The 12,469-nt window shown below is 36.0% G+C and overlaps 2 protein-coding genes across 2 annotated transcripts in view; one reads left to right on the top strand and one right to left on the bottom strand.

Moving 5' to 3' along the window:
• Nucleotides 1-298: 298 nt before the first annotated feature.
• On the bottom strand, nucleotides 299-4,796 carry znf281b (zinc finger protein 281b). Its single transcript, XM_059530690.1, has 3 exons — nucleotides 4,626-4,796; nucleotides 577-989; nucleotides 299-478 (listed from the first exon to the last, which is right to left on the bottom strand). Exons 2-3 carry the CDS (start codon nucleotides 946-948, stop codon nucleotides 314-316), a joined length of 537 nt encoding a protein of 178 aa, XP_059386673.1. The 5' UTR covers nucleotides 949-989; nucleotides 4,626-4,796; the 3' UTR covers nucleotides 299-313.
• A 1,422-nt stretch (nucleotides 4,797-6,218) lies between these two features.
• The window catches only part of kcnj19b (potassium inwardly rectifying channel subfamily J member 19b), a 29,228-nt gene continuing 22,977 nt past the window's right edge, over nucleotides 6,219-12,469 (top strand). Inside the window, exon 1 of the mRNA XM_059530689.1 lies at nucleotides 6,219-7,244. Coding sequence (XP_059386672.1) covers nucleotides 6,579-7,244 — 666 coding nt within the window. The 5' untranslated portion in view covers nucleotides 6,219-6,578. The remainder of the gene's footprint in view (nucleotides 7,245-12,469) is intronic.

Here is a 12,469-nt window from a genome sequence, read left to right as displayed (position 1 = left end):
TTTTGGAATGATGCATGCAACACCCACTGAGTACCATGAAACAGCTTGAAAGATCAAAGAGGATTTTTAATATAACTCCGACTGGATTTTCTGAAAGTAGAAAGTAATATACAACTAGGATGACTTGAGAGCGAGTAATTTATGAGCTCATTTTTGGTTGAAATAAAAGTTAATTAATAATCGGACACTTCAGTAGATAACATTTCCACTATTGCCATACATACAAAAAACAAAAAAAAAAAAAGTCTAAAAAGAGTGTGCACAATCTATTTGTGACAGTTACATCAATCTTTACAATTCAAAAACCTACAAACTATGAAAGTTTTAAATGACATGGTGACTGATAAAAGGGTATACATACCTTTGCAGAATCTCCTTGTTTCCTTCTGGCTTTGCCATCTGTTCCTTCTCCATTTGCTCTCCTCCCTCTTCTAGGCCCAGATTCTTTTGGGTCTTTCCCCAGTCTTCCAGAGAACTGCTAATGAAACACAGAAATATGGCAAGAAATAAACAAACAAAAACAGTACAGTATGTATAACACAGAGTATCGATAAATAAGTTATCATCTAGACTTACGTTGCTAAGGCTTAGGTCATGCAAAAGCATATTCTGGTGGTTGCTGTGCGAGATGTCCAGCATATCAGTGTTTTTTCCTCCTGCTGTTCCAGTTCCGGTTGCATACATCGGGAGGCGGTAATCCAACTCACTGAGCTTCTCCTGTTTGATACCCATACTGTGGATAAACCCACCACCATGGTCAGGAGAGTCACGCTCCTTCTTCAGGATCATCTCTTGGGGCAGATCCGACATGGAGGTTTGCGAAGTCAGGCGTGTGAAGCTGGTCACTGGAGGTAAATGGCTGAACATGATCATGCTGGTGGGAAAGTTGGGGTCCATGCCTCCGTTCCGTAAAAACTCATTGCCTAGCTTGTCTTGGATAATACTCATGCTTGAGTCTTCAACAGGCCAAAGTTCATTGATGAAATTTGCTATGAAGACATGAAAATATGAGACGGATTATGAATTAATCTAGTACATTGATGCCCTATATCAGGGCTATTCAATTGGTGGCCCGCCAATCATCTTTATCCGTCCTGTGAGAAGAGTATGTGCAGATCGTATATATGGCTTGAATTGTGTTTTCATTAATTAAGGTAGTTTGTCCACAAGGTGGCAACACTGGCCCGGGCCAGCCAGAAAAGAAAAGGAAGAGACGCAACAGTGCCAAGTCCACGATTTTCCAGTGGAATTGGGATACTTTAACAATGTTGCCAAGGGTTGTTTTCATGTCCGCAGGTTGAAGCGACTCAAATAACATGATATTTATCCCCTGGAACGTGAATTTAAGCAGGTGAACCCCGCCAAAAAAAAAAAAAGAGTAGCATTGGACAAGTTTTCTTGTGAAAACCTGGCAACAATCTATCGGAGAACGCAACATAAATAGATGACAATGTTGACAAGAGCTTGTGAGAGGAAGTTATGAGATATCCACAACTCTGGTTTAAAACGAGTATAAAGACATAACGTCATAACGCAGAAAAAGCGCAGACTTGACAAAGGTGATTATCAAATGCAGTATACCATATTTTCCGGACTATAAGTCGCACTTTTTTTTCATAGTTTGGCTGGTCCTGCGACTTATAGTCAGGTGCGACTTATTTATCAAAATTAATTTGACATGAACCAGGAGAAATGAACCAAGTGTAAACATTACCGTCTACAGCCGCGAGAGGGCGCTCTATACTGCTCAGTGCTCCTGTAGACTACCACTGAGCAGCATAGAGCGCCCTCTCGCGGCTGTAGACGGTAATGTTTTGTCTTGGTTCTTGGTTGTAAATAAATGCGCCTTATAGTCCAGTGCGACGTATATATGTTTTTCCCCTCATGACGTATTTTTGGACTGAAGCGACTTATACTCAGGTGCGACTTATAGTCTAAAAATGCGGTAGTTTGAAAGTCTGCGCGTTCGGCTGAACATATATGCTGGCTAGCCGCTTCAGACAAGCATGCCAGTAGCACTTCAAACAATAAAAACACACACAATTATGTGAAAATACACAGTTTTGAAGAGTGATTATTATTTATTTTTTTTTTACATAGGGCCTTAAATGAGTTATAAAGTTCAAAATAATCGTAAAGAGCTGAGGGAAAACCTGATATGTGTCAGAAATACCTCAAGCACGTCAGATTTTTATGGAAATTGATGGAAATCATGGAAACGAAAAAGAGAAATCACTCTTCAGAAATCAACTTTTGAGCCTAGATAAATGTAAAAAAATAACACTTAATTATACTGTAATGTTGAAAGACTTTAATTAATGTATCAAATTGAGAGGAAGATGTGTTTAATAGACATCATCAGCAGTATTATCAAAAAAGATTGTTAATAATGAGTCAATAAATATACCATCTTAATGATGTTTCTGCATTCATTTGGAGGATATATATTAGTAATCAATTAGTCAGAATTAATTACAGAAATTGTGTGATTAGTAAGTTTTTTTTTTTTTTTTTTTTTTGATTGACAATACAAATGTTAACCTTTCATAGACATTGCTGTTGGTAGTATTAATTCATTTTACTGCCGAATATAAGTTTAATTTAAATTCTTTATTTTATAGAACACAACCCAAAGGGATTGGGTTGGCCCCCTTCAAATTTTCAATACGATGATCCGGCCCTCAAATGAAACTAATTGAATAGCCATGCCCTATACTAATGAGTTATAAATAATTAGTAATTTATAGAAAAAGATAGGTGTAGTGAAAATAAGTGTATTTGTGTAATAATGTGCAATGTTTCATTTTCTTAATTATTCCTGAACATAACTGATTTCATTAATACGGTCACCACACTAGCTGATGATCTGGGGAATTGTGCATATTGTGTGTATGATATGCCATCATTTGATTAAGCTTAAACTAACTAGGCCAATTATAATTATAGTGCATGTTTCATGACAAAGCAAATTCAGATATTGTTCCACTATGCTGCATTGGTAATCAGATATCTCTAAAAATCAAGGTCATAATTGCTGTGCAAGGCACTGGCAATTACAGACCTCTCCAAAGTCAGAGTGATTCTAGTAATCTACCTTACTACTCAAGCAGCAATGAAAGCGGACTAAACCACCAATTATATAGGCAACTTAAGAACTATCATTGTGTTATTTCAAAATCATAAAACAGAACAAGCTTTCCCTTTGTCTTTGTAAAGTTTTTACTAAATTCTCAAGAATATTTATAATAGACATTGCATAAGTGTGGAAATTGTATTATTTTCATCTTCTATATTGAGTCATTTAAAATATAACAGCATGTTGATGATTCTTGTGTTGAGACCATAACCAAATTCGGGTCAACCCCACCATAAAGGATGATAAATTGTTTTAGTTTTGGTTACCCACTTGTATAAGCACAAGTTAAAATAAATAAATAAATACAACCCTAAGACCCGGATTGGTCCTTTGATGATCAGTTAGCTAACCTTAGCATCATTCGTTTAGAGACAAAAATGATGAATTTAAAACCGTTTTTGCAAACACAAAGGAAATGGCTTCAATAAATACTTAAAACACCTTTAAAATGTAGTTTTACTATCTTTTCCGAAAATAAAACGGTCCGAGCTGTGAGTCTCTGTGGGTGCCCCAGCATTGTTCTCTATTATGATCAGCTAACGTTAATGGATAGCTACTTAATCTTATTGATATAACCCCGTCTTTTAATGCAAATTATTTTCTTTTTTAATCATATCAAGTTTAGGGACACGAATACATATATTTCACATGGTTGCTATTATTAAATACTTTCACAGAGCTGAACTGTGTAAAATGTAACCAGTTTAATCAAATCCGGCTAATCTATTCGTTCATCACAATTACCAAACACATCTCGATCTAAATGACTCCATTAGCAGCTAACGGCTAACTAAAGCGAAAGAATAACACACGAGAACTTCAATAAGATTTTTAACAAACTCTTGTTTGTACATGTATACACAACCACGCAAGAATACACTATACAAGAAACATACAACTAAAATACAACCAAAATTAAGCGTTTTATTGAACTACGTTACGAACGGGGCTAACGTTAGCCAACAATAGCATGTAGATGAAAGAGCTAACGTTACTGCTAACAGCCTATCTCCACACCGCATGCGAAGCGCTATAATGCTCCCATAAAAAATGAAGACCGATACACTGAGAATCGCGCGCTTCAAGTGTAGTGTCTTTGATAATAACTGCACTCCTACAATTTTGTCTACTTTCTCGTGCTTGCCCTGTACACGAGTGTGATATATCGTGACCATTCATCCATTCGTCACATCCCTAATTATAGCCCATACACAGTAACACAATCCGCCGTGAATATGCGGCGATAAGTGCGATGTAATGAGCACACTGAGACTGGTATATGTGTACGCTTGCAAAGGTAGATTTATTTATTAATTTTTTGCTAAAAGCGCCTTATTAGTCTCAGGCAGCAGAAACAATGATGCTCGGCGCTGAAACGCATCTCTCGCTTGAGCGGCTGTGATTTCATTTGGAGCTTTTGTGTCGTGCGCAATCCCTCATCTTTAAAACCTCGGGCATAAATAAATAGCACAAACACAATCCCACTTACTTGTACACGACCATGGTCGATTCGTAGCTTTCAAATGAATCTCGGCGCTCGATTCTTCGAGTTACTTTACAGCCAAAACGTTGGCCTCTTCCATGTTGTGGCGACGCTGGGAATTGTGGGTCGTGAAGAGAAGACAGACGGATACAGGCAGGAGTAGTCAAGCAGGGGGCCACTATGCAAATGAAGATTGTGCCTATCTGAACATCTTTGTCCGACGTGTAATTTAGTTCTTTACAGAATTGCTTGGACGTTTTTTTTTTTTTACTATTATTATTATTTTTATTATTAGCCTGTGCAATTCTCTAATCAGTCTATATACACGTATATCAGGGGCGTAATCATCTTTTCAGAAGTGAGGGGGACAGACATTATATATATATATATCATTATATATATATATATATATATATATATAACTTTACAATTGAACATTTCTGTAATCTATAGCCTACCAGTCAACAGTTTTTGAACAGTAAGATTTGTAATGTTTTTAAAGAAGTATTTTCTGCTCACCAAGCCTGCATTTATTTGATCCAAAGTACAGCAAATGCAGTAATATTGTGAATATTAAGTTAAAATAACAATTTTCTATTTGAATATATTTTAAAATGTTATTTATTCCTGTGATCAAAGTTGAATTTTCAGTATCATTACTCCAGTCTTTAGTGTCACATCCTTAAGAAATCAAATCATTCTAATATGCTGATTTGCTGATTATCAATATTTAAAACGAGTACATTTTTTTCAGCATTCTTTGAATAAAGATCAGCATGTATGTGAAATAAAAAGCCTTTGCAACATTATACAGTATATCATTTTAAAAATATATAGAAATTATAGAAATTCATATTTTTATTTAGCAAGCTTTAAAATCTCAAATAACATTTTGAAATATATTCAGATAGAAAACAGTTATTTTAAATAGTCTAATAAAAATATTTATGTTTACTGTTTTGCTGTACTTTGGATCAAATAAATGCAGGCTTTGTGAACAGAAGAGACTTGACTGGTAGTGGATATTATAGGCAACTTTAATTATTCTCTAATTTCTAGCTTTTAATTGGCTTAATAACTGCTGGACAATAACAAATAATAATGACTTTTTTATATACTACAAATTTATCACATAATAAGGCAAAATAGTTTGTATACTGTAATAAATCTATGTAAATTAATATAAAATTTATATATATATAAAATAATTTTTTTTTTTTTTTTTTTACAGAATTTTTGTTATTTTAATCACCAACTTTCATTCATGTGCATATGAACTGGACGTGACCGTTTGCATCAGCTTACAAAATATGGTGTATAAATTGTCAAACTTTTCCAATTCCCATTCATTCACATAAATCCTTTGTATGGTGTTTTGCAATCAAATTTCAGAAATACAAAAATATACTGATTTTAATATTTTTTTGTTTGTCTGTTTCATTGCAGCATATTTTGTCATTACTTAGATATTCCTCTGCATATATCCCCTCAGCAGATGGCAGTGTAATGTTAGTATTTTACAACAGACAAATGTGCTCAAAAGAAACGACCCCTTTCTCCTCACACTACTACTGCTCAATGATTTGAGCCCCCACACAAGCACATTTGCTCAACCTCTCTCTCTCTCTCTCTCTCTCTCTCTCTCATCTTATAGGCAGAAGAAGCGCGCGTCAGTTCAGATTCGTTGTCGCGTCGGCAGTTTATCTACACTACACATCTCCAAGCTGAGGGAAGTTGCGAGAACGACACGCGAGCACTTGCTTTATTTTTACTAAATTACTTTATTTATTAATTGTTTTGCACACCCATACATTTCAATAATTTGTGCAACATAAATAATCTTATCTGAAAGGCTGAGTGTGAAGTTGTCGATCTATGAAGCGCTACGTCGAACGTGTGGATACACACCAGCGCGAAACTTAAGACATCCTTTTATCTGACAATTGTGGCTCGCGAATCATGTCTACGATCAGGCGAAAATTCGGCGAAGACTATCAGGTGGTTTACACCAACCGGGCTATGTCCTTTTCTGCCCCGGCCAAAAGAAAACGCCAGAGGTTCGTGGAGAAAAACGGCCGCTGCAATGTCCAGCACGGTAACCTTGGCGGTGAGACCAGTAGGTACATCTCCGACCTCTTCACCACGCTCGTGGACCTCAAGTGGCGCTGGAACCTGCTTATTTTCCTTTTAACGTACACAGTCGCGTGGCTCATCATGGCATCTATGTGGTGGATCATCGCGTACATCCGCGGGGACCTCGGCCACGGCCACGACGAATCGTACACGCCGTGCGTCGCCAACGTTTACAACTTTCCCTCCGCTTTCCTGTTCTTCATCGAGACTGAGGCGACTATAGGCTACGGGTACCGATACATAACGGAGAAGTGCCCGGAGGGCATAATACTTTTCCTGTTCCAGTCGCTGCTGGGATCGATCGTGGACGCCTTTCTCATCGGCTGTATGTTCATTAAGATGTCTCAGCCCAAGAAACGCGCAGAGACCCTCATGTTCAGCCAGGACGCGGTCATCTCACAACGGGACGGGAAGCTTTGCCTCATGTTTAGGGTCGGAAATCTCAGGAATAGCCACATGGTGTCGGCGCAGATCAGGTGCAAGCTCATCAAGGTAGCATTTTCTGTTGAAAATACTATTACTAAACTGTGAGGATGGTGTGGTGTGTGTGTGTTTGCGCAAGGGTTTTAAGAGCACAAAGGCGAATCTGGCTACAACGCTTAAGGGAAAATATACATAAATTTATTATGTTGATTCTGAACGTAGTTAACCGATCCTCTCGGTGAAGAAAAATGTTGGATGTTTTGATGCTTCACTTGACATATGGGGAGGGGAGCTTGCATTGATTTTATACAGAACTCGCCATACTGTAAAATTGGCCAGTGCCTGGTTGCACCGATCTCAGCAAGTCTTTGATTTGCATAGAGATCTTGTTTGCTCTCAGAACAAAGATCAGTGGCGTGCATAAATGAATTGGGCACATTCCCCTGACTATATGGATTCCCATGGGAAGCCTTGCGGTAAGAGTATGCTTGGACAAAGTACATTTCCTTCGGCTTGATGTAAACTGTCACAAAGCTATTGGAGCCTGAGTTTAAATATGACCAGAGTATTATATCTGCAAATCAGTTCAGCTCCAAAATTCAAACGGTAGATGAGAAACATTTTGTAAGGTCCAAGGTCACATTGCATGACAAATGAACAGACAAATATGTTCCTATACTGTTTAAAATTTCATGCCATTGTAAGGAATTCAAGCAAATCCCATGTCCAAGCAAATACATGTAATGTATTATTTCAAGTTACATCACCTACCCAGATCATCTTTCAGCTGTAATTGGTTTAAATACAACACATACAACCAAAAATAAAATAAACAAAACAATTATAAAATACATGGCAGAAAATACAAATATATAATAATCTGGGCTGGAAAACAGCAAAATATTTTAGGTTTGTTTCTCAGTGAAAAATATCTAGGCATCATTTAATAGCATAGCATTACACTATTACATCTTGTTTTCAAGGATATCTTGAATTATTATTTTTTACATTATTGATAAATGGATTAAATAATGTAAAAAATTTAAGCAAGTCATAAGTGTTTTTATTTATTTATTTATTTTTATTTTATTTTTTACACTGGACAGTCTTCATAAGGCAGAAGTCACCAGTGCTTTCCCAGTGAGAATTATATAAGAGTGAGAGAACATATGGGGAAAGGGCAAAGAAAATGAGCTCCAGGATTTGTAATAAGAAATATGCAAGACATGGGACTGATCAGAGCAGAAAGGAGTAGATACACAGAAGGCGGCTGTTGGGGTGGGAGGCTGTGTTCTGAGAAAAGAAGAGCATAATTGACACATGGCTCTCACCACACCACAGTAGGCGCAATGCAGTGAGCACGGGATGACGGATGGTTGACTTCATAAGCGCCTTCCTCCCTTCTGCTTTGCCCTTTGCTCGTTACTGTCCTATTCAGAACTCTAGAAAAAAACAGTAGCCGATCTATTGCTCAGAGCGGCCTGCAGCGTAAGCACTCTGTCCTGCCTTTGAAATTTACAGTCTCTTTTGCTGTCCTTTACTGTTTAATATGGCTAAAGCCCGAGAAGTGTCTAATGCTATGAAGTGTTTTTACTGTCCCAGGCTGTCTTATGAGTATCTGAAAAAGATAATGTTCGACATTTAGAAAATTAAGATTCTCTAACAATATTGAAATCCAAAACGTTTATTTGAGGTGCATGCTATGCACAAAAACAAAACAAAAAAAACAAACATAAAAAACAAGGGAAACCATCTCCCTCACTCATCTGTCTAAACAGGAAACTTAATGCTGCTGGGTTTCTTTGTACAGATATTATAAGGAAAATCATGTGGGCTTTTGTATTCAAAGACGATGGCCTCCCTAGAGTTTTGTGCTTAGAATGGCAGGGATTTCTATATCTCACTCAGGCTGGATCACCTGGTACTTCAGGCTGGGTACAAGCTGTGAGGAACAAAGATAATATCTGTCTCATATTATATATATATATATATATATATATATATATATATATATATATATATATATATAGCTAAATATTAAAATTAAATTTACAAGGAAAAAGCAGAGCAAAGAAAAAAAAACAGATCTCAAAAGGTACACTGATGACATTCTGATATGTGATGTGCTTTGGTGTAACACGAATATGTGGGAAGTGCAATCCACACTTAGTTTGAGCAACAGTCAGGGACTGTCAGCAGATGTCTCTTCACTACCTTTATCAAACAGGCAGATGACACATCTTGTGATCCCCTTTGAAGGTTTTGAACTTGTGTTTTATAATTCCCTTAAAATAAGAACATTTGTGTTGTGTGTGACAGTGGCACTGCACCTATACTTGTGAAAACTCTCACTCTTTTCTTGGGAACACCACCGTGATTAGTGCTCTCAGTCTGTTCACCATCTGTGGCATTCGGCACAGGCAGCCAACCCCGCTGACTTCACTACCAATCTCTAATGTTAATATGAAACACAATCCTATGTTTAAATGTAGATTAACAACCTTTGCTTGTTGACTGAAGATGCCCTCTAAAAGATTTTGTTATGCATGCAAACATCTGTCCATATTAGATAATAAAACGGAGGTATATGTCATGTAGTTTTGACCCCTGCTCTGTCTGTGGGCGGTAGCTGACACACTACAGGACACAGCTGTCACTGTCATATTATAGCCTACTTGAACTAAAACTCATCTAGACAGCAGTGCAATTACACATTCGATTTCATGACCTACATGGAATATTTATAGTTCTAAAAGTTATTGTTGCACTACTGCAAATTGTGACCAGTCATAAGATTTAAACTATACACTTACATTAACAAAAAACAAAAAGCATAATGGAAATGTAATTTTTAAAAAGGAAATTAGCACTTTGATGTTAATTTTTAATGATTAGTTTTAAGTAATATTGATACAGTATTTAAAAATTTTATTTATAGACATTTGCCGGTCTTAAGATGGTCTCCCAGCGTGGCCAAACTGTTTTTTGCTGGTTTAGCTTTGCAGCCATATGGTTATGGAAGTAAAGTAATGACTTATGTCTTTGAAACATAAAAGCATGCTGAATAGCACTAACTGAAAAATAATGCATTGCATTAACAGTACTTGCATTTGAATGCCTTGAATTTCCAGGGCTTGCATTGTTCGGTCCTTAAATTGTATATAGTTGTTCATTTAAGCTGTGAATATTTCAATTCAAAATATTTCACACACCTTTTCATAATTTAAAAATCAATAATTCATATTCACGTTCCAGAATTCACTTCCAAAATATTAAATCGGTTAAAAAATACGATGTATAATATTCAACAGGCAAATTTCGGTCCATTTTATTTCACTTTTCCAAATTCGCTTTCACAAATTCAGTGGTTAAAATTCGGCAGATAATTCGCCCTTTCACATCCGTGAGCTGCAGGAATAGCAGTAGAGCACAGAGGCATTATCTCCATCTGCTGTCAGTCGCTCACCAGCAGGTGGTGCAAGCAGCTGTTAAATAAGGCCAAAGCAACAGGAGGATTAAGTAATACAGTTACAAAAACTGATCTTCAGAAATTAAGCAAGCGCTAAGCTGAAGTTTTGATTATCGGGGCATGTGGAAAAGCTGATTGTGCGTATGTTTATTTCAAAATCTTTGCTGTTACCAAGTAAGCAGCATTCAAAGGAGATTATAATGGTGTTTTACCCAACGCTGAAGTACAGAACTAACATTACATCTAAGGAAGACATATATTGCTTTTGGTTGTTTAGTTTCCGTAACTTTTTGTCATGGTTTGTGCGTCGCTGTGCTGTAATACTGGGGATCCCCTCACGTCACACTCCAGGATTCCCCAATGACGAGTAACGCTTCTCAATCAATTAATACTGTGATATAAGACCTCAGATCTCAGAATACATTTTATTGATGATTATGCAAACTATATACAGGCAAGCAAATGGGGTCAAAAAGAATCCAATGCGCTGCATTTTCTTTATAATTGATTTCCATTACCACTGATCTATAAAGTCGACAGTCCCACAAAGATATCAATAACATGGTTAGTTTTAACAATATGCAACCAATTTATATTAACATAAAAAAATGAGTTAAAAACAATCTAGGTATATTAATTCTGAAAATTTTAACTGAAGAAATTATTGACGTGCTTCCGCACCAAAGGGACCACCTGACAATTCCACTGACTGGGTTAAAAGGTCCAATGTGTTTTAATTACAATTTTAAATAACACAGTCAAATTCTTAATCTTGTATTTCTCATAGTGATTTTCTACAGGTGAGATTTTGCCAATACCTCCCCTCATATATTTACAGTATACAATTATTTACATATTAAAGATCCCTGGAAAGGGTTTTCATGTTCCAACAGTTGTAGTACATTGCTAGATACAAGACTGACTTACTACAGGTTAGATTTAGCCAATATCTCCCTTACATTACGTACAGTACAAACATTTCTTAAAAAAAAAAACATTTACCCAAAGGGATTTTTTCACGTTTCACAGGTTGTACTAGTATGTTGTTAGTTACGTAGTTCATGTAAATTGCTAAAGTCTGCCTTATAGTGTATGTGCCATTCACAATTATTTAAAACAAAACAAAATCCGTAAGACCCCAAAAGGGATTTTTCATGTTCCAAATGTTGTATTATAAAATATTGATGTACTTTATGTACAGCAAGGGAGGTATTAGCAGAAATTTACCTATAGTATGTCAGTCTAGTCACTAGGAATGTACTACAACCTTTGGAACATAATAAAATAATAAAATAAAATAAAAAATTATGTGAATTACAGTAATTTCTTATGAGTTATTATATACTGTATATACAGTGAGGAAGTTATTGGCAAAATTTCAACTGTAGCAAGTCAGTCTGGTCATTAGCAAATTACTAGTAACACAACATTTTGAACACGAAAACCCCCATTTAAAAAAAAGTTTTTTAAGTATTGTAATTTTTTCTTAAAAAAATATTTGTGTAGTGTCCATATAAAGAGAGATAAGTTATTGGCCATATATATTTAGTCAGTTTGAGTAAATTATTAATTTATTGTAAACTGATTAATTTGAATATATAATTGTACTACGTTTGGTTTTGAGGTAAATTTGCAGACGGTCCCTAAAGGATCTTAGGCAAATATCAAACATAAAACTACTGCGCTTGGTTTTCTTTTTACGAAAAAAAAAAAAAAAAAAGGTTACATTTGGTGAAACATTGCGGTTTGTGAGGCTCATCTGCTTAAATGTACATAATATACATTTATAATATATTGTATTAATTAGATGCCGAATTTAATAATT

This window comes from Carassius carassius, chromosome 39, assembly GCF_963082965.1.
Source record: "Carassius carassius chromosome 39, fCarCar2.1, whole genome shotgun sequence".
Classification (NCBI taxonomy): Eukaryota; Metazoa; Chordata; class Actinopteri; order Cypriniformes; family Cyprinidae; genus Carassius; species Carassius carassius.
This window is presented reverse-complemented; position numbering and strand designations above follow the sequence as displayed.

Excerpts from the sequence above, each read along its gene's own strand:
- znf281b (XM_059530690.1), bottom strand. The coding sequence starts at position 948 with ATGAGTATTATCCAAGACAAGCTAGGCAATGAGTTTTTACGGAACGGA. Across the intron at positions 479-576 it reads ATGACCTAAGCCTTAGCAAC|CAGTTCTCTGGAAGACTGGG; the intron begins GTAAGTCTAGAT and ends GTGTTTCATTAG.